General features: G+C 42.1%; 1 protein-coding gene across 10 annotated transcripts in view; it reads right to left on the bottom strand.

Moving 5' to 3' along the window:
- SH3KBP1 (SH3 domain containing kinase binding protein 1) overlaps positions 1–19,267 on the bottom strand; it is a 404,503-nt gene extending 385,236 nt beyond the window's left edge. For 4 of the 10 annotated variants that reach the window (XM_034434094.3, XM_034434130.3, XM_034434103.3 and 1 more), the window contains exon 1: positions 18,838–19,267. In XM_034434094.3, coding sequence (XP_034289985.1) covers positions 18,838–18,841 — 4 coding nt within the window. In that variant the 5' untranslated portion in view covers positions 18,842–19,267. The remainder of the gene's footprint in view (positions 1–18,837) is intronic. The other 6 variants (XM_087871364.1, XM_087871366.1, XM_087871365.1 and 3 more) reach the window with 2 other exon arrangements.
- Between the last annotated feature and the right edge of the window lie 2,445 nt (positions 19,268–21,712).

The following is a 21,712-nucleotide window of genomic DNA, read 5'->3' as shown; positions in this document are numbered from 1 at the left end:
TATTCAATATCTTTTCCTCCGTTAAATTTATCCAATCTGTAATTGCTGAGAGGGTAGCAGCTTCGTAATGCAGTCTTAAATTGGGCATTTTAAGACCACCTCTTTCTCAGGTGTCTTGCATTATCTTTTGATTAACTTGTGGTTTCTTCCCTGCCCACACAAACTTGTTTATGCCCTTCTGCCATTCCTTCAAATTTTCATCTTTTTTAAGTATAGGTATCATTTGAAAAAGAAATAAAAATCTTGGTAAGATATTCATTTTTACAGCGGCTATCCTACCCAGCAAAGACAGTTGCAATTTCTTCCAATTTTCCATCTCTTTCTGTATTTTTTGCCATAACGGTTCATAATTATATTGATATAATTTCGTATTTGCAGTCATAATATAAACCCCTAAATATTTAACCTTCTTAAGTATTTCAAATCCTGTTAACCTTTCTATCTCTTCTTTCTGGCTTCTGTCCATGTTTTTAACTATTATCTTTGTTTTAGCTGTATTTATTTTAAAACCAGATACTTGTCCATATGAATGGATTACATCCATCAAGGCTGTGATCGATTGCACCGGTTGGGCTAAGGTAACAACCAGGTCATCTGCAAATGCTCGTAGCTTATATTCAAACTGTCTAATTCTAATTCCCTTTATTATATCAATCTCACGTATTTTATTTAATAAAATTTCCAGCGTCAAAATAAACAATAACGGAGACAAGGGACAGCCAACCACCATTGATTATTATTTGCGCTGTTTGTTTTTGATATATTGCCTTAATAGATTGTATAAAATGTTCTCCAAGTTGCATCCTTTCTATTAATTTTAATAAAAATTGCCAATTCAATCTATCAAAAGCTTTTTCAGCATCCAAAAAAACTAGCACTGCGGGGACCTGGTTGTTCCTTCCCAAATACTCTAATAAATTAACAATTTGCCTTACATTACTTTTCATTTGTCTTCCATTTATAAAACCAGTTTGATCATGATGAATCACTTGCTGCATAACTATCATTAATCTGTTTGCTAAAATTTTAGCAAAAATCTTATAGTCTGTATTTAAAAGTGAAATCGGTCTGTAATTTTTAGGATCTGTATAGTCTTGCCCTTCTTTTGGGATCAGTGAAATAAATGCTGTCTTCCAAGTTGGAGGTACCTCTCCTCCGTGTTGTATATTATGGAATAATTCCTTCAGTGGTTCCACCATTTCCTCCTGTAAACTTTTATAATAAATAGCTGTCAAACCATCCGTTCCAGGAGCCTTACCCACTTTCAACTGCTTAATTGCAAACATAATTTCCTCGGAAGTTATCAATTGATTTAAGATATCCCTCTGCTCTTTTGAAGTTATAGAAATATTCTCTTTCTGCAGATATCTATCTATATCTATATCTTGAATTTTATCACCAGTATACAGCCTTGAATAAAACTCTAAAAAAGCTTTTTTAATCAATTCTTGCTCATAAACCTCCTTATCCTTGTATTTTATTTTCTCTATTGTCCTTGCTTTCTGCTTTTTCCTTAACAAATATGCCAACCACCTGCCTGGTTTATTGGCATTACAAAAAGTATTATGTTTTGCATATTGTAAATTGGTTGCCACTTGATCTGCTATTAACATATTAAACTGACCCTTCAATAAATTGATTGCCCCTTTAATTTTCTTATCTGTTGGGTTGGCTATTAAAGCCCGTTCCTGTTTATTAATATCCTCTTCTAATTCTTTTCTTTTTGCCCCCTGTTTCTTTCTATATTTATTATTCAAATATATCAAAATTCCTCGCATGTAGGCTTTACTTGCATCCCATACCATTTCCATAGATGTACCCTTTTGCATATTCATAGCAAAAAACTCTTTCATAAACTTTTTACACTCTTTTACATTTTCTTCGTATCTAAACAAATTATAATTTAACCTCCAGGACCTCCTAGGCCCTTTCCCATACTCCAATTCCATCCAGACTGGACTATGGTCTGTCAATGTTCTTGAGCAGATCTTCATGTTCTTCACCCTGGATAATAAATCATTAGTAATTAATATAAAATCAATCCTTGAAAAAGATTGATGTCTATCCGAGAAAAAAGTAAAATCTTTTTCTTCTGGGTTTCTTTCACGCCAAATATCCCTCAACTCCCAGTCGTCCATCATCTCCCAGAACGGTTTGGGCAATTTTTCTCTTGTTAAAACATTTTGTTTAGGTCCCTTCTTGTCTTTTTTTACATCCCAAACACCATTCCAATCCCCCAGTAGGATACAAGTTTTATATCTCCATTGTGTCAACTTTGAGTGTAGTAAATTATAAAATTTTTCTTGTTGTTGGTTCGGGACATATACTCTAATTACAAGTATTTTTTCTCCTTTTATTAAAAGTTCAATCGCTAAAAATCTTCCTTGCTCGTCCGCTTCAACTAATTTTGCAATTAAATCTCTTTTCACATATATAACTATACCATTTTTCTTCTCTGATGCTGCTGCAACATAGTGTGTACCTAATCTTGCATTTATCAAATATTTTTGGTCTCGTATCCTAATATGAGTCTCTTGTAAACAAATTACTTCATTCTTAAATTGTTTAAGATAGTGAAATATTTTCCTTCTCTTCTGCGGAGAACTGAAACCATTAACATTCCAGGTCAAAAATCTAGTTCCCATCTCTGGGCCTCTGAAGCGTCTGGAGCAATTTCTGATGATCTTGCCTCATTTGACCTTTAGGTCTTGCTCCTCCCACAGCTTCTATTTTGGTAGTTTCTTGGGTTGCTATCTGCAGTTGTTGTTGTTGTTGTTGTTGTTGTTGTTGTTGTTGTTGCTGCTGTCTTAGTTCTTCCTTACGTTTAGCTATTGCTTCTCTGGTCTGTCTTTGATCCTTCGGTTCTGCAAATATATCAATTAAATCCACATCTTGAACAGCCATCTGAATTTGTAGTGGTTCTTCTTGACCAGTCAAAACTCCCCCCTGAATTACTGTCAGTAGTTCTTCTCTCTCTCCTTGCATTACTTCCTTCTTTCTTTTTCCTTCTGGTGATTTGGGTGATTTGGGTGTCCCAGCCTTTAATACATTGATGTAAAAATCTCTTGCATATTGTATTAAGCCGATATCTCTCTCCAGAATATGTCACCACTAAACTGGCTGGGACCTCCCATCTGTACTGTAATTGACGTTTTTTCAGCTCATCCACCAGAAAAGCATACTCCCTTCTAGCTCTCAGCATCTTGGGGGGGGATTTATTTCATTGTCATCACCTCCTGGCCTTCAACCTGAAGCTTGTTTTTAAAAGTAGCCTGTAAAATTTCATTGCGTACTCTCCTTGTAGTAAAATATATTACAATATCTCTTGGTAAGTGTTTCTGTCTGGCCACCCAAGAATTAACACGATTTGCCTTGTCAATCTGCCAGCCCAGCTCAGTTTTTGTCTCCCCCAGCAACTGTGCCAATGCCTCTGACATCATTTCTTTCAAGTTCTCTTGTTTATTCTCCTTCACCCCTCTGAATCTTAAAGCAAATTCCATATCTCTATATTGTAACATGGTTACATCAACTTCAGCTCTCTCAAGTCTACTGTGAGTCTCTTCCAATTTATTGTCCAAAATTTCCGTAGATTTCTTAATTTTTTCAACTTTATCATCCACCATTTCAATATCAGCTGCCAAACAATTAAATGCCAACAATATATCATCTCTGATTTGCTGATTCCGAATTAAAATCTCATCTGAAACAGCCTGTATTTTTTCATTAGTTTCATTAATTTTTTCCTTGGTTTCATTAATTTTTTCATTAATCACAGTAGCAATTTTATTTTGTGTGGCTTGTAGGGCTTCTTGTATCATCTCAAATGTTAAAGTCTGTGGGTCTGTTAGAGGGGCAGAGGCTTGCAATCTAGGAGTATGAGCTGGGGAGCTTCCAGAGCTCCCAGTTCCTTTAATAGGAACGGTCTTTACAGATTTTGAGGCCATTTTCAGTTTAAATTGATCGTTGTATTTTATTCAGAAGCCAAAAAGAAAAGTTCATCAAAGTCAAAGAATTTTCCCAATCATAAATTAACGTTTAAAATCCTCCTTCTCTCAACACAACAGTTCTTTCCAGGCAAGAGGCTACCAGGGAAACGAAACGTTCTGTAACTTTCCCTTTCTCCGCCCCTCCCTTTCAACTTTCAATCGCCATTTTGTTGTAAATTGCTAACTTGTTACTTCCGAAGGAGGCTATAAACTTTGGAGTTAAGTGTAAATACTTGCAGTCTGACTTCTCCTGGCTTGTTCTGCTGCAGCAATTAAAGATGTTAAAAATCCCTCCTTTGTCGTCAGCAGAGATGGTTACGGCTTCTAGTTCCGCTAAATAGCGGAGTCTTCCCAGGTCCGGAGCAGATTGGCAGACTTCTAGGGAGCCCACACCCTTCGCGCCCCAAGATTTCTCCTAGGGCACTTGGGGGGCTCTACCTCTGCCTGCTGGCTCTTCTCTCTTCCCTTTGCCCAGGGAGAGGGTTTTCAAGCCCCAGACAGCTGTTTTTCGGCTGTTCTGGGGCTTTTACGGAACCGGGGATCGGGCGCCCATGGAGGAGCGTCAGCGAAGTCCTGCGGAGCCAACCGGAAGTCACCAATTTAAAAGTAAATTAAAACAATCCAATACAAACCATCTGAATATTTTTTAAATTTTTATTACTATTTTGTTTCCTTCCTGGATAAAAGAAACTTCTTCCTCCTTTCCAATAATATTGTTCCTAAGACAGATTTGAATCCCTGTCTTACAGACTCTGTTTTTTATCCAGAATTTAATTGCTTTCAATTGCTTTTTTATTTTATTTTTTACTCTTTATGTGTCACAACAGGTAGTACAACACTGCATAAACTGTATCTCGGCTTGCTCAACAAACTTGGGCATATTCAAACAAAACCTTCAGCCAAGATGCACAGAGTGAGGAAGATGGTTTATTCACACTCCAGGTGAATCATAGACAATGCCAAGCTTACAATGTGTAAAATAAAGTCGGCGCTGAGAACAGCTGCCTCTCAGTTCCTCTTAAATAGGGCGTGCCGGCCTGCCTTCCAATCAGGCTTCACTTCCTGGATTCTTGCATCTCAGCTGCTTGGGTGCCTGCCGTGACGTCATTCTTCACTTCCTCGGCATGGCAGCAAAGTTTGTTCATGGTAATGGCTCACCCTTTTGTGGCGTGCCCGGCCACCTAACCCATCACCAGCACCCTTACATTGTGTGTACCCACCACCCATCAGCCACCGGCCCCCAGAGGTTCAGTGTGTGCTGTCCGGGGCCTCAGGTATGCAGCTTCCCTACACCCCGTTGTGTCAAGCCAAGATGAGTCTCGACAGGCAGCCCCCTCTACCAGGAGTCCACCTGCAAAAGACAAAATAGAGACATCAATACTGTTCAATCACTGTCCTGTCCCCTCTCCCACTGGTTTGTGTGGGTATTTCTGATGAAACTTGTTGAATAGTCTTCTCACATGAATAGACTTCTCACAGAGTCCAGACAAATCTCACATGGGATCTGTCATTGGCACCCATGATGCCTCCTCAAATGGATACCCCTTCCACCTCACCAGGTATTTAAGTCTCCTCCTGACAAGTTTAGAATCGAGGACTTCGTCAATTTCATACTGTCCGTCCCCCACCAGTCCGGGAGCCTCTATAGGATCCCTAACGATTTCCACAGGTTTTAAAGACTACTATGGAACACTGAATGGATTTTACCCAGTAAGGGCGGTAGTTTCAAAGCCACTGTTACTGACACTGTCACCCTGGTGATCGGGAAAGATCCAAGATATTAGAGTTCAAGTTTTCTACTAGGTGTTTTTAATTTAATATATTTAGTGGACAGATATACTTGGTCCCCAACCTGGAATGGCTTGTGATCTGCTCTCCTCCTGTTGGCTTGGCGTTTGTACTCCTCCACCGCTTTGTTTAATGCTAATTTCATCTGTGACTCTCTGGCGTCACTTGATCTTGGTCTGTTCCTCAAGTTCAGGGATAGCGGTGAATTCTCTGCCTGTCACCACCTGAAAGGGCGTGAACCCAGTACTGCAATGTATGGCATTATTATATGCTATTTCAGTGAATGGCAGGAGGTTATAGTCGGATTGCTGGTAAGATACATAATAACGTAAATACCTCTCTACCATGACGTTGGTCCATTCTGCCGACCCATTGGTACTAGGGTGGAAGGCCAAACTTAGCCCTTGTGAGGATCCTATCATATGGACAAAGTTTTGCCAGAACCTTGCCGTAAACTGTACATCCGTCTGATATAATCTGGTGGGGTGTCCCGTGCAGTTGGTAGACATGTTGGAGGAACATTTTCGATAACCTCCTGGCAGATGGAAGCACGTTACAGGGGATGAAGTGGATTTGTTTCGAGAATAGATCTATTACAGTCCATATTACGGTATTACTGTTACTTTCCAGAAGGTCCACAATGAAATCCATGGCAATTTCATCCCATGGCCTACTGGGTTCTGCAACGGACTGTAATAGCCCAAGAGGCTTTCTTGGTCGGGGTTTTGTGACTGCACACACCTTACAACTTTTTACATAATTTTCAATGTCGTCATGCATTTGTGGCCACCAAAATTGGTGTCTTGTAAGGTGTAAGGTCTTGAGGAAACCAAAGTGACCAGCTGGTTTCGCGTCATGGCACCATCGTAATACTAGGATTCTAAGGCTTTTGGGGATGTATAATTTAGTCCCCATCCCTGCAAGACCATCCCTGTGGATTACTAATGGTTTATGCTCTGTAAGCCAGGAATCCTTGCTCAACGCTAGACATAATTCCTTGTGCCAAGGATTCAAGGGTTCCGTATTGTACAACCACCCCACCCGTTGATCACCTGGCTTGTACTACCTCCTCTCTCTTACTATTATATTGAGGCATTTGTGAGAATGCATCAGCCAAAAAATTCTTCCCAGATGGAACATATTTTAACATGAAATTAAATCTCTGGAAATATTGTGCCCAGCGCACTTGTTTTGGTGATAACTTCCTGAGAGTTTGGAGAGCCTCTAAATTCTTATGGTTGGTCCATACTTCGAATTTGTTTCCTATTCCTTCAAGTAGATGTTGCCATGTGAGTAGCGCTCACCGTACCACGAATGCCTCTTTTTCCCAAATAGCCCAGCCCCTCTCTGTAGGTGTTAATTTATGAGAGGTGTAAGCATAAGGTTGTAGCTTACCCTGTTTGGTTTTTTGTAACAATACAGCTCCGACAGCAACATCACTGGTGTCAGCCTGCACTACAAAGGCCAATGCGAGGTCAGGGGTTTGAGAATAGGTTCCTGAGAAAAAAGGGCTTTCAGATTCTCGAATGCTTTTTGATATTCAGGTGTCCACTCCAATACCTGTCCTGGCCTTGCCTTTAGTCTAGTATTCTTGATACGTAGTAGGTCGATGAGGGGTAACGCCACCTGGGCAAAGGCTGAGATAAATTGCCTATAAAAATTCGCAAAACCAAGGAAGCTCTGTAACTGCTTCCTTTTCCCCAGTGCTTGCCATTCTAGTACCACCTTAACCTTTTTTGGATCCCTCTCCACCCCATCCTGAGAAATGCGATATCCGAGGTAATCTAGCTTTGTACGGTGAAATTCTCATTTCAACAGTTTCACAAAGAGCTTCGTTTTTAGTAGTTTCTTCAACACTTGTTATACCAAATGGGTATGCTCTTCCATTGTGTTTGTATAAATCAAGATATCACCAGGTATACAAGGACTCCCCAGTACAAATGCTGTTGCAGGACTTCATTTATTACCTGCATGAACACGGCTGGGACACCCTGCAACCCGAATGGCATCACCTGGAACCCAAAGGACAATTAAATGTGGTCTTCCATTCGTTACCTGGCCAGATACGCACTGAATAGTAGGCCTCTCTCAAATTGAGTTTTGTGAATATCTGGCCAGTGGACAATGTAGCCAGCAGATCTCTAATCAAAGGCAGAGGGTATAAATGCTCTACGCAAACAGCATTGAGGTCTCGAAAATCCACACATAGACGTAGACCCCCATCTTTCTTTTCCCAGAATAATACTGGTGCAGCCATATTTGACCTACTGGGTTGGATGAACCCCCTAGCCAAACTTTTATCAATATATCTTGGAAGCTCATCTAGTTCTTTTTGGGTCATTGCTTACATACACGGTTTTGGTAGTTTAGCCCCATGCAATAACTCTATGGCACAGTCAGTTGCTCTATCGGGGGGGGGGGTAAAACCTCACATTCCTCATTAAAAATATTTGCCAGGTCTTTATATATCTCTGGGAACCCCTCAGACGGAGACCCCTGGTCACAGTCCAACATATCCCCAGCCTGTCCAATATGCTGTCAGACCTCTGGGTCTGGACTGATGGCTGGTCGTAATTTCCGGATTTCCTCCCTCCCACCAAATGGTTGGTTTCCATTTATCCAGCCATGCCAGACCTAGTATGATGGGTTCTATCCTCCTCTGTACAATTATGAACCGGATGCTTTCCCAATGCTCCCCTATTTCTAGTCTAACAGACACACAGTCACATGTGTCACTTGCGCTCCTCCGAGCGTAGAGCCATCCATCTGTTCATACTTTATGGGAGTTCGCAACTTCACTGTGCATAATCCCAGGTTATCTACCACTGCCCTTCATATCAAGCATTGGGTGCATCCGGAATCAATCAAAGCCCCCTGATGGCTCACAACAGATGTGTGTGTGTTTCTCAGGGTTACCATTATAACAAACGGACGTACGGATCACTTACCATGGGGTCACTCGGGTCATTGTCATCACTGTCATCAGACACCACTGGTAGACCTCTTGCTCCAAGGGGACTCCTTGCATCCTGAGTTGTTGGGCAGGAACTGCTGGTTGGGGTCTGAGCATCTATTCAAGACCGTTCTGGAGTTGGACAGACCCAGTCCCAGATCTTTCCACCCATCACTGGTTGTCGGGAGGCTGGAGGTTGTATAGGGGGCATAGGACAGTTGGCTGCCAGATGCCCAATCTGGTTGCATTGAAAACAATGGAACATTGATTTTCTGGTCAAATCGGTGGTGCGGCTCAGAAAGGAACCTTCTGTTATAGGTTCCTGAAAGGTAGATTGTTTGTCCAAAGCCCGTCTTTGTTGGCCAAGACTCCCCTCTCCCCGTGACTGGAATACTCATAATCCGCCCTGAACCACTCTGCCAACCGTGGAGGCAAACCCCAGTATACACATGCCTGTCTTAGATCCTTATCCAAGCCCATATGGAATTGGTGAACCAAGAGCCATTCTGGCCAGACTCTGAGTCATCCTGCAATCGTGAGGAAGTCTTTGACATAGTCTCTTGCTGGCTATCCTCTTTATTTTAGAGCTACAAGCTCCCCTTCCACTAACTGTGTTCTGGATTCATCTTCAAATCTTCCCCTCAAAGCCTTCAGGAAAAACCCAACATTTCCCCTCAAAGCCTTCAGGAAAAACCCAACTTTGCTAGTTCCTTGGCATAGTTGCTATGAAGATCAGCGACCCAGTCCACCGCCTCCCCCATTAATATGGTAATAATAGCAACAACCATGGCCCATTGCGATGCGTCCATATAGCTGATTATTTGACTTAAAAATAATGACACCTTATCAGCGCTCCCATCGAACGTAGCCTGGATTGGTGGAGGGCCCCAGAAGGGTAGTTGTGGCCACACCCCAGGAGCTCATACAGGAGCCTGCCCAGTTGGCTGGGCTTCGTGGGTATTTCTTTCCTCCACCATATGATGACTAGACTGTTTCCTTGGTCCAGGTTGGCCAATGTCATGTGTTCCCTGCATTCTCTGCGGGCCTTGGTCCACCCCACGCAGTGCCTCCCCCAGTGAGGATACTGGAGATTCAGTGATTTGATGTTCTGTTACCCTAGACCTACTAGACCCCTTCTCCACATGCAATTTTGGACTGGCCAGATGGAAGCGGGTACCTGTTCCACGTGTTCCCACTCCTCCTTGCCAAGTGGCCAAGGAATCCACCCCTGTTGCCCAGGGCTGCCATGAAGGAGCATCCCTGAAGCTGGCTTCCCCAAACCTCTCCCTCAATACATCTAAGGTGGTGGTCCCGGGGCCAGTGGAGTAGCTCCACTCCCCTTCCTCATCCTCCATCCACCTCCTTTCCCTCCATCCTTGGAACATTGCTTCAGCAGGAGGCGGGTTGGTGGCTTAGGCACAACAGGACCAGTGAGAGCAGAACTATGCCACCATTCTCCTGAGGAGGGCTTTGTCCCGCTAGGTGCAGACACTTCCAAGTCCTCAGCAGAACTCTCCCCCTGGTGTAGTTTTCTTTCTTTTGGCTGTACCACTGCTGGCTCACTGGTTTCTTGGGCTTCCAGTACTTCCAGTACCTTCTCTTCTCCTACTTCCTCAGTCACTGGCGAACCAGCCAACGTGCCCTCCCCCATGCCCCCCCCCCACAGGGCAGTCAATGCAAGTAAAGTAGAAATCAGCGCCGACTTTCTCTCGGCTTACTCAACAAACCTGGGCGTATTCAAACAAAACCTCCAGCCGAGATGCACAGAATGAGGAAGATGGTTTATTCACACTCCAGGTGTGTTGTAGACAATGCCAAACTTATAATGTGTAAAATAAAGTCGGCGCTGAGAACAGCTGCCTCTCAGTGCCTCTTAAATAGGGTGCGCCGGCCTGCCTTCCGATCAGGCCTCACTTCCTGGATTCTCACATCTCAGCTGCTTGGGCACCTGCACTGTGACGTCATTCTCCACTTCCTCAGCATGGCAACAAACTTCGTTCATGGAAATGGCTCACCCTTTCGCAGCATGCCCAGATGCCTAACCCATCACCAGTACCCTTACATCGTGTGCACCCACCACCCCTCAACCATCAGCCCATAGAGGTTCAATGCGTGCTGTCCGGGGCCTTGGGTATGCAGCTTCCCTACACCCCATTGTGTCGAGCTGAGGTGAGTCTCCACACTGTGTCTTGATGAGCAACTAATATGGAGGATTTAATTTACTCAATTGCTAATAGTTGGGGAAAACCACTTAGGCTACTGAGTTGAATTCCTCCTCTGCACAGAAATTCATATTAAGTCATGTGAGATAAATGGCTGTCCAGCTTTTGCTTAAACTACCAAGTGAAAGAGAATCTATCACTTTCCTGGATAATTGGCTCCATTGCTAGCTATTCTTGTTTTTATAATGTTTTTCTAAACATTCATTGGGAATCCGTTATTATAGAATACAGAGGACACACTGATCTTTCATGTGACGTCCTCTCAGTACAAAAGTGTTATCGAATCTTGTTCTCTTCCAGGTTAAACATCTTCCTTCTATGATTTTTCTTTTAATAGGAGAATCATGTTGTCTGTCTCAGAGGCCATTCCAGAATCCTCCTTAAATATGGAACTGGGAAAAATAGTTTTAAGGTAGGAACGATTACTTATGTTTTTAAAATGATACTCTTGTTCTTAAGAATGCATTTACCTTTTTATTTGCATCCCTATCATATGCCCAACTCAAATTTGGTTTTAATGAACTACTTCCTCAAGTATTTTTGCTAGTATTATTACCAAGCCAATATTCATTAAGTTTACATGTACGTAATTGCCATTTCTAGATGAAGAACATTACATTTATGGAATTCCATTGCTATTTTCAACCCCTTTTGCTAACAAATAAAGATCATATTGAATGCCACTGCTATCTTCTAGAGCAGCGGTCACCAAACAGTGGTCCATGGACCACTGGTGGTCCACGAGAAAATTCTGGTAATCCGTGGTGCACCCGGGTGGAAGAGCTGCTCCGGGATGAGCAATGCCCAGTCCTGTGACTAGAGCTCTGGAATATGGGACTGGCCAGGCAGCTCAAGGTGGGGCTGTAAATCTCTGCTGTAGAGGGAGGTTGTGCAACTTGCAACTTTGCAATGCAGCCCTCACCAGCTGGAATGAGATAATGGTGCAAGGGGGGGGTGCAGGCAGGCCAAAGCACCGGGTGGCTGCAACCCCGGGCTATTTCTTCCCCCTGCTATAGCTTCCTGTCGGCTGAACCCACCAGTGGCTGTCCCTGCCCCTTGCCCTCCCTTCCCAGACACTCCTCGCCTGGCCTGAGAAGGGAAGGGAAGGGGATGGAGATTCGTTCCATATTCCAGAGTGGGAGTGAAGCTTCGTCTCTTGCAGGCTCTCACTTTGCTCCATCTCTTGTTGGATCTCGTGGGTGTTTTCTTCTGGCCCTTGTTGGTGCTCTGCACACCTTGGTCTCTCGGGGAGATGCTTGACTTCCTCTCAGCCCCAAGACACTGGCTGGCCCATGAGATGAGAGAGAGAAAGAATGAGAGAGAGAATGAGAGAGAGAGAATCAGAATGAGAGAGAGTGGGAGAGAGAGAGAAAGAGAGGGGGATAGAGAGAGAAAGAGATGAGAGAAAGAAAGAGAGAATGAGTGGGAGAGAGAGAGAAAGAGAATGGGGAGAGAGAGAGAAAGAGTGGGAGAGAGAGAGAGATAGGGGAGACAGAGAGAGAAAGAGAGAGGAGGGAGAGTGCCTGAAGTACCCCATCCCGTCACTGGGAGTCCAGGCGCTTCAGCAAGTGACGCGCTGGATTTGTATTAGTGATCCGTGGGATTTAAAATTATGAACTTGGTGGTCCCTGAGGTCCAAAAGGTTGGGGACCCCTGTTCTAGAGTATTAACTATCACACACAATTTTATGTCATTTCAAATTTGACAAGCATTCTCTCTTGATCTAAATAGTTAATTAAAATATTGCTCAGGAATAAAATTTGTACCACTCCATTTCACAACTCAACTCAGTTTAATAAGGGACTAGTATTGCTGAATAGCTTTGAGTACAAATTTCAAACCAGCCATGTATTTATTTAATTGTCATGCTATTCAAGTTGCACTTAATTCAAATCTGTATGGAGGTATCTTTAGAGCCTTTTAATTCCAGAGCTTATTGACTAGCCTCAGGGGTTGTAAATGCCTATTTGCTATTGCTCAAGACAGAGGAGAAAACATAGACAATGGAGATTTTAGAAACAGCACAAAATCAAGGCCCAGCCTGAAACGTATTTGTCCTTTTGTATCTGTAGCATAGTAATCACCAAATGAACTGTAGAGAAATAACAATTATTTCTGAGATAGACAAATTGTTTTTTGCATTTGCAAAAGGCATCATGAATGAATAGTGAAGTTAAAAACTTCTCAATCACACCCTGAATCGAACAGAAATGAAACACAGTTAACAAGAAGCATCTGTTGTGTTGGGGTGGCATGACATACTGTACTTAGTGTAGTTAAGGTTTGCTTCTGTAGATAAGATTTCTTATCAAATCAAGTTTAAAAACTTTAAAAGTTTCATCTGACTGGTAGATTGAAATAATAAATGTCTGTTAACTAGAGCACAAGAAGAACTATTCTACATCATTCCATTTTATAACTTTTGTTTTGCTTAAACCTTATTATGCTGGGAATGTCATGAGTCGATCCCTAACAGATAAGTCAATAAGCTGCCTAATGTAGGTAGCTAGACTGGATTAGAAGTGCTTTCAGAGATTTTCAGTTTTACGAATAAGGTCAATTCATGTAGCATACTACTATTTAAGAAATGGATGCACAGTAAAAGAATTGTTTTAACACTTAGTTAAGTGTTAAAAGTTCTGATTCAGCACCTTAAAACAGAAGCAAAATCCGTAATACGTCTTCAACATGGACTAAAAAACACATATCTTTAAACAATCAATCCTGGGGTTGATGAAGAAATAGACTCTAAAGAAACTCAATTTTGTTGTCCAAATTAATTCAAGTATCAAACAAAGTTTCTGGATTTATACTAGTAGCAGAATATTTGCCCTGACACTATTTCAGTAAGGCACCTAAACATGCTGAATAGTAGTATCTTCAACAATTTTTAATTCAAACTTTTCATATCTTCCATCAAACAAAACCCAGTATTTTAGAAACATGTAATTTTGCTTATAAATCAAATCCTTTCTTCCAAGCTACCTAAAATTATATATATATATATATATATATTATACAATATATATTATACAAAGAATCAGTATTGAATCCAAGTAATCAAAATTTTCACATCATTTTATATGTGTAGTACCTTTAGTGTAAAAGCAAATGATAAGGACAGCCTGATTTTCTTAAACAAGATCCACCTTCCTGCCCTCATGTATACCTTTCCTAAGTCTGGAACATCCTCTGACTCCCAGAGTAGGAAGATTCCCAGTATTGGAAACAGTAATATATTAAGCTGCTTTAACGTTATTTAAAATAACATGGGTTCTGGAAAAATACAGACAGGCCATTAAATTGTGAAGAGGTTTACACTCAGTAAAAATGTTAATGGATGGACATTGTAAATGGGTTCTGATAAAACTCAGGCTCTTTCTATGAGATCAGGCAAAAGCTTTTCCTAACACTACCTTAGCTAGAAACTTAAGATGGGCGGGGGGGGGGGATTGTTGTGTCTGTTTTGTTCTTTCCTAATCAAATAGCTTGATTATTTTGTGTGAGTAATTTCTATATTTCTCCCAGCTGAGTGCCTGTGTGTTGTGTCCCCTTTCTCACAAGGTCTGATATGATCTGACTTATGGATGTTTGGTGCCTGCTGATCTTGCAAAAGCTGCTTGAAAGAAAACATCCATTTGGGTTGTATATTTACTGTATAATTTTAAGAAAAGACAGGCAATAAAGCAGACATACAAAAGACCATGCTTAACTTTTTTAGAAAGATTTTTAAGGTAAAAATGTCACTTTAATTCATCCTAGAACCTTGAAGATAAATTATTTTTGTCATCTGAATGAGAATCAATAAAATCAACATTTAAAAAGGGGGTCTCTACAGATTTTACTCTGCTAGTCATTGGCAATTGTAGGTGCTCATCTCCGTTTCAAGGCAATTGAGCCTTGAAAGGAAAGGAAGAGGGGGGAAAGACGCTTCCGTGGTCATGTAGCCAGCATGATGTCATGGAGTGTTATTACCTTCTTACCAAAGTTGTTATCTACTTCAATTTGTATGCTTTTGAACTGCTAGGTTGAGAGGAGCCGGGGTGAGGACGGAAGACCCAGCAGCACTTGGGTCTTGAATCTTAAGCACTGAGCCATCACACCACCAAAATCAAAATCAATATTGTGGCATATATGTGTCAGACAGATCTCTAGCATGGGTTTTCCCTTTGATGCATGCTTGCTATCGGCTGCCATACTAACAGGGAGAGGAGGCATGACATTGAGGTTAGGGAAGTGAACTGGTGTGATGAAGACCCATGTGAACTAAAAGGGAGGTTTGCTCTTAAGAATTACTGCGCTGCTGAATGGAATTCTTTACACCCAGTCAAGGCCAACCATCCTAGAACTCCAGATAGACGAAAGTACCTGAGGATATGCTCCACATGACACTATGCAGGACGTGGATTGGCACAGTGGTTAGAGTGCAGTACTGCAGACTACTTCTGCTGACTGCCAGCTGACTGCAATTTGGTAGTTCAAATCTCACCAGGCTCAAGGTTGACTCGGTCTTCCATCCTTCTGAGATGGGTAAAATGAGGACCCAAATTGTCGGGGGCAATATGCTGACTTTCAGTTGGGCTCAATTGTGATCATAAGTCAAGGACCAGTTATATTATATTTACTTTCATGTAATGAAACTGGGATCAAGGTTTTAAATATATCCTTCAATTGTACTTATATCAGGGGTGAAATGCTCCCGGTTCGGACTGGATCGCCTGATCCGGTAGTGATGGCAGTGGGTGGTTTGGAGAACCGGTAGCAAAAATCCCTGCCCCACCCCCATGCCCAGCTGAGCCACGCGATCATCAGAGGCTTTATTTTTTATTTTTAAAAGCATTTTTTCTACAACCTCTTCGGCCAAAAATATGCTTTTAAAAGTAAAAAAAAAAAGCCTCTGACGGTCAGGCAACTCAGCTGGGATCGTCAGAGGCTTTTAAAAGCATTTTTTCTACAATCTCTTCGGCCAAAGAGGTTGTAGAAAAAAAATGGCTTTAAAAGTTAAAAAAAAAAAAAAAAGTTGGCCACGCCCACTCAGTCACATTACCACCAACACCACCAAGCCACGCCCACAGAACCAGTAGTAACAAATTTTACATTTCACCACTGAAATGAGTTCAAATTCATATTTCTAAGAGAGTGGTCAACATATTTGAAGAATATTTACGATGTAGATTTAAAGTTACAATGTAGATGTAGTCTGAGATCAAGATTATTATGTATGAATTATAACAAGAGGATAGTCTACAGACAATCAATATATTAAGCCCCAAATATTTAAAAGAACGTTAAGAAACTACACATTCAAGTCAAACACATCAAAAGAAATCAAAAGCATGGATACAGAAGTGTGCCTTAGGTAAATTATTAGATTGAAATTCTGGTTTAAGATGGCTGGAGTTTATCCAAAAGGCAGAAAGTCCCACAGTGAGCAACAACATTTAAAAAGGCCCCTGTGTAGGGTATTGCTTAGAAATTTATTTAATAATACTTACATATCACACAGTTCATACAACTCTGGATTAGCAATAAAATAAAAAATGCAGAAACTCAGTAATAAATATAAATTTATAACAAATATCATGACAGTCCATTCATGACCAACCAACAAAAACCATAAATCCATAAATATTACCCATCATGTGTCCAACTACATAATATAAAGTAATATATAATATAAAAGGAGAGTGTAGTTCTAATGGACAGTGCTTCAAAGTCCACAAATGTAACTAAGCAAAACATTAGAAAGTGTATTTCATTTCTCTTTTCATACTAACTACACAGGAAAAGTTACTGTATGTCATACAAATAATGTGTATTATATACACATTACTTTGTTATGCTAAGTGTTGTTTTGTTTAAAGTATATTTTGTCTTGCTTTATACAACACATGAAGTTAAAAATAATGATTTAAAAATTAGAAAATCAGTTCACACAATAATTCGTTACAATCAAATAAACCATAGGGTTTAGGACAATATGAGAATTTAGCCACATTCTGCAAAGTTGCTTATTAAGCTTCACAAGCCTTCATCCTTTTATCCGAAATCTAGCGCATGATTTTAACTGAACTAAATTTTAAATACAGTACCAGCACAATGGATGGATCTTTATCACAGGGTCATCTAAAGTTCAGCAGTGAAAAATAGAGGCAATGAACCCATGAAATAAAATGCATATATAAATCTGGATAGTTGAAAATTTTAACAAACATGAAAAATCTCTTCACCAAAGCATCTTCCCTACTCACTTATGTGACACTGGATAATTCCTCAAAATAAACAGATATTTTACCTTTGCCAATTGAAAGTCTAGAAATACCTTATTCTGCACAATTAGTGCACATAACCAAAATATCCTCTAATCAGTTGACAGTACTGGCTATTTCAAGAGAGCTGCACACTCTACTTTCCAATAGTATGAATATTTGCTGCACAGAGAGTCATTGTATTTACAAAAAAGGAGAATGACTGAATGCAGTCCCTTCTTTGGGAGGAAACAGGCCCCCTTGCCCTTCAGACGGCTGGGCCTGGCACTGCTATTTCTGCCTCTCTTTAACCCTAATAACAATATAAATAGTTGAGTCATGCCTTAATTATGCTAACATGCCACAAAAGAGATCTCAAACAAATCTCATACCTTTTCTGCATCCAAGTTCCTGAAGAGGTTAGTATGGAGGAAGCCCAAATGAATTTAATACTACCTTTTTGTTGCTCTTCTCTGAATAGGCATTTTTCTCACCAAGTATGTCTGATTATAAACTAGAATTTTGATGAAGAAAAAAGAGGGAGAAGAAATATTCCAGAGCACCAACTCTAAGGATCCACATTCACAGTTTGATCTGTGAGTCTGTTTCAAGCAACATCCGGTAACCCTAGAGTACCCTCTTGATGACTGGCTGCCAAGATCAATAAAGGTTAACAACTGTGGCCTTTTTCCAAAAGCTTGCCACTCCACCCAGGAGCAGATTCAGGTAAGCACGCAAAGAAAGGATGGCAAAGTTGTGCATTTCTAATTGCCCGTTAGGCGTCTCTATAAGGAAGAGGAAGGGAGATGCTGTTTAAAGCAGCCAAGCAGACATTTCCTGCGATGTCGGGAACAGGAGGTGGGAGGAAAAGCCCACAGTTCTAGTCCCAGAGACAGACAGAGAGCGAGAGAGGCAGAGACACAGAAAGAAGTCAAATGGATAACACGACCCTTCGATTTCCTGTCATATCGGAGGTTAATTTCTACACTGGCCTGCCCTCTCGTGCACCACTAACAAGAAAAGAGCTCCTTCCCTGGATGCCAGAGAGGGCGGCTCGCTCGAGCGCTCCAGCCCCCGGCATCTTTTCTCTACTTCGTTCTCTTGCTTCACACACCCCCCACCATCCTTCTTCCGTCTGTGGCGCCTATGCCAGCCACCCGTGTGGTGCAATGACGACGCCACGGAAGGGATTCCCTCCCTACCCCGTTTATGGATGGATGGTAGTGCTTTTTTGACAGCGCGTGATTAACAACAGATGGATTTGGCCTCCCGGCTTTCATTCAAGCCTTTCCAGCAGCCACCTCTACCCCTCCAAGTGCCCAGGCCAGAGTCAGCGCGCAGACCAGACAATTAAAGGTCTCTAGGGGTGGGTGGGAAAACAGACCTGATGTTGCCCCTTTTCTCTCCGCCAAACGGATAGAGGGAGATGGACAAGACACACCCTTCGGATGTGTCCTACTCCGTCTCACGATACTTGCCAGTACTATTGTAATGCCACAAGAGACAAATAGCAATAGCGACCACCCGGTTCGGCCTGCCTCACGATCAGCCACGCAGCAAATCTCAGCCCCAAAAAAAAGGGCGAGGGGAAGGGAGAAAGACAGACACATACCCCAAGCTCTGTCTATCTTCACACTTACCCATTTATGTCGAGTTTGGCCTCCGCCAAACAGGGTGAAAGTTTGAAGTTTGCGAGGCGGTGAAAGGCAACCGAGCCGATGGAGTCGGATGAATTACAGGAAGCTTCTTTTCTCCGATTGCAGAAAGAGCAACGTCTTCGCTTCCTTTCGATTAGTCAGTGCCCATTGCAACAACAGCAGCACTGTTGTATTTATTTCCTGCTCTGAAACTCTCCCGCCCTCTGAAGAAAAGAAGGGGAGACTTGTTTCTCGACAGAAAGAAGAAAAGGGGACGACAACAAAGCACCTGACGCGCTAGCGAGAAACGTAAAGGAAGAGGGGGGAAAACGGATCGCACCCTTGAACTGCGAGAGGGAAGCAGCGAGCGGGAGTGCGCGCGCGCGTTAGGGCGGGAACGCAAGCAAAGGGGGCGGCGGGAGCGGTTCGCTGCAAGGGAATGGGCTGGCTGAATGGTGGGTGTCGCCCTTCCCGAGACCCTTCGTGCGGCAAGGTAGGAAGTGCAAGTGAGCTGCCGCTCAGTTACCTACTCGACGCCGACCGGCAGTTCCCTGACGAGCAGGGAAAAGGCACGAGAATGCCCCGCTCGGCCATCCTATCTTCGGGCATCCGGCGGTATCCGGGAGAAAGCGTTGCTCGCTGTGATATTAAATCGACTCATGTGGCCGCCCATCTCGCGAATGCGATTCAGGACACCTAACAGCACGTTAAAGGAATAAAAAGCAATTTTAACAAAGACTAGAGACCTACAGTGGTAGCCGAGTGTAAACCTGCACAATCAAGAAAGACCACTTAATGGTCTTTTGAACCCCAGATCTTGGAGCAATCCAGGTATTTTTGAAAAACTGGCAGGGTCGGGGCCAATCGGATCTTGGGGCCTATGGTGTACCAGACACAAGACAGGCACCTGGACAGAAAGGGCAAGTTGTGGGGTTTCATAAGATGACGTTCTTTCAGGGGCTGATGCGCGCCTTTCTTGTTCATGCCCATCCCTTTAGGTCCAACAACTGGAAAGAATCAATCCTATAAATAACCCACCCCTATGCCAAGAAGGATTTTATAGGTAAAACTAGTGCTTTAAATTCTAACCAGAAGCACACTAGCAGCTAATTCAGCTTAGTGTTGATGTAATTATGGTAACAATGGTGTCTGTAGTTGCATTCTGAACCAGCTGCAACTTCCAGATGATCTTCAAAGGCAGTCATTTGTAAATATGTTGCAGTAAACCATTCAGGTTGTCACCAAGGCATGAGTGATCATGATCAGTCCAGGAAGGGGAGCAATTTTAGTGGATAAGACAAAGCAGTGACAGAATCCTAACCACAGTTGCCACCTACTATTCCAGCAGGAGCTGTGACTCCAGGACACAAGATCTAAAGACTGAACAGGGCAGCGCCACCCTGTCCAAAATCAAAGATGGACATAGAACAACTCGATAGGAATGAAATAAAACCTATTGTCAGGCCTGCCTCCATTCAAAATCCAAGAAAGAAAACCCCTTACTCCATTGAAGTAGAGAAGAGGTACTTTTACTGAGTTTGAAATGATAGCAGCAAAAGAAAAGCAAGATCTGAACCAAAAAGCACGAAAGTTACATATTGAAAGTTCCCCAAATCCCTCCCCTCAGGGACCCATGCTGAATGTCTAATCCACGTCCCGCATAGTGTCGTGGAGCACATCTTTAGGTAAATTTGGCCATCTGGAGTTCTAGGACAATTTGCCTTGATTGGGTGTAAACAACTCCATTCAGCAGAGCAGTAATTCCTGAGAGCAAACCTCCCTTTTAGTTCACATGGGTCTTCATCACACCAGCATGCTTCCCAAACCTCAATGCCATGCCCCCTCTCCCCATTACTATAGCAAGCAAGATCAAAGGGAAAACCCATGCTGGAAATCCAGCTGATATCTGTTCTCCTTCCAGACCTTCACAACATCCAGACACTGGGACAGAACTTCAAGAACTTCATTTGGATGTCTGAGAGCTGAAGCATACAACTGGGTATTATCAGCATATTGATGATACTTCATACCAACAGATCACCTTTTACTTTACTTTATTTTGGATTTAGATACTGCCCTACTCCCTAAGGACTCAGGGCGCTGAACAGCCAAAAGATAAAACACACATAATACAAAATTTAAAAACAATGTAAAAGCACATTAAATAATTTGGCCCATACAGATTAAAACACCCCTATTGTTTTAAAACAAATTTAAAATTAACAATTAAAAGGAAGTTAGGCCAGGCCAGCCTCATCCATGGCTTTATGTAAATAATGAAAAAGGAGGAAAAGGGTAAGTTCTGAATGAATGAATGAAACTAGCTTTTGAAGAAGCACTGCCAAATGTTGTCCCTCTCCCCTAGCCCTATCAGCCAGGACATCATGGTGATGGTACAGAAGGCCACTGAGAGATCCAGGATCTGCCATCCCATCACACACTTGCCACAGTCAACAAATATGGCTAAGCCATCCAGTGGTGAAATGTATAATTTGTTACTACCGGTTTTGGGGGGGGGGTAATGTGACTGAGTGGGCGTGGCCAACTTTTTTTTTTTTAACTTTTAAAACCATTTTTTCTACAACCTCTTCGGCTGAAGAGGTTATGGAAAAAATGCTTTTAAAAGCCTCTGACGATCCCAGCTTAGCCGTGCGATCATCAGAGGCTTTTTTTTTATTTTTAAAAGCATTTTTTTGGCCAAAGAGGTTGTAGAAAAAATGCTTTTAAAAATTAAAAAAAAAAAGCCTCTTGATGATCGCACGGCTAAGCTGGGCATGGGGGGGGCAGGGATTTTTGCTACCGGTTCTCCGAAACACCCACTGCCATTGCTACCGGATCAGGTGATCCGGTCTGAACCGGGAACATTTCACCCCTGAAG

This window comes from Pantherophis guttatus, chromosome 5 (assembly GCF_059756535.1).
Source record: "Pantherophis guttatus breed Tessera chromosome 5, ASM5975653v1, whole genome shotgun sequence".
Lineage (NCBI taxonomy): Eukaryota > Metazoa > Chordata > Lepidosauria > Squamata > Colubridae > Pantherophis > Pantherophis guttatus.
The sequence above is the reverse complement of the archived record's forward strand: the minus strand, read 5'-3'. Positions and strand labels throughout refer to the sequence as shown.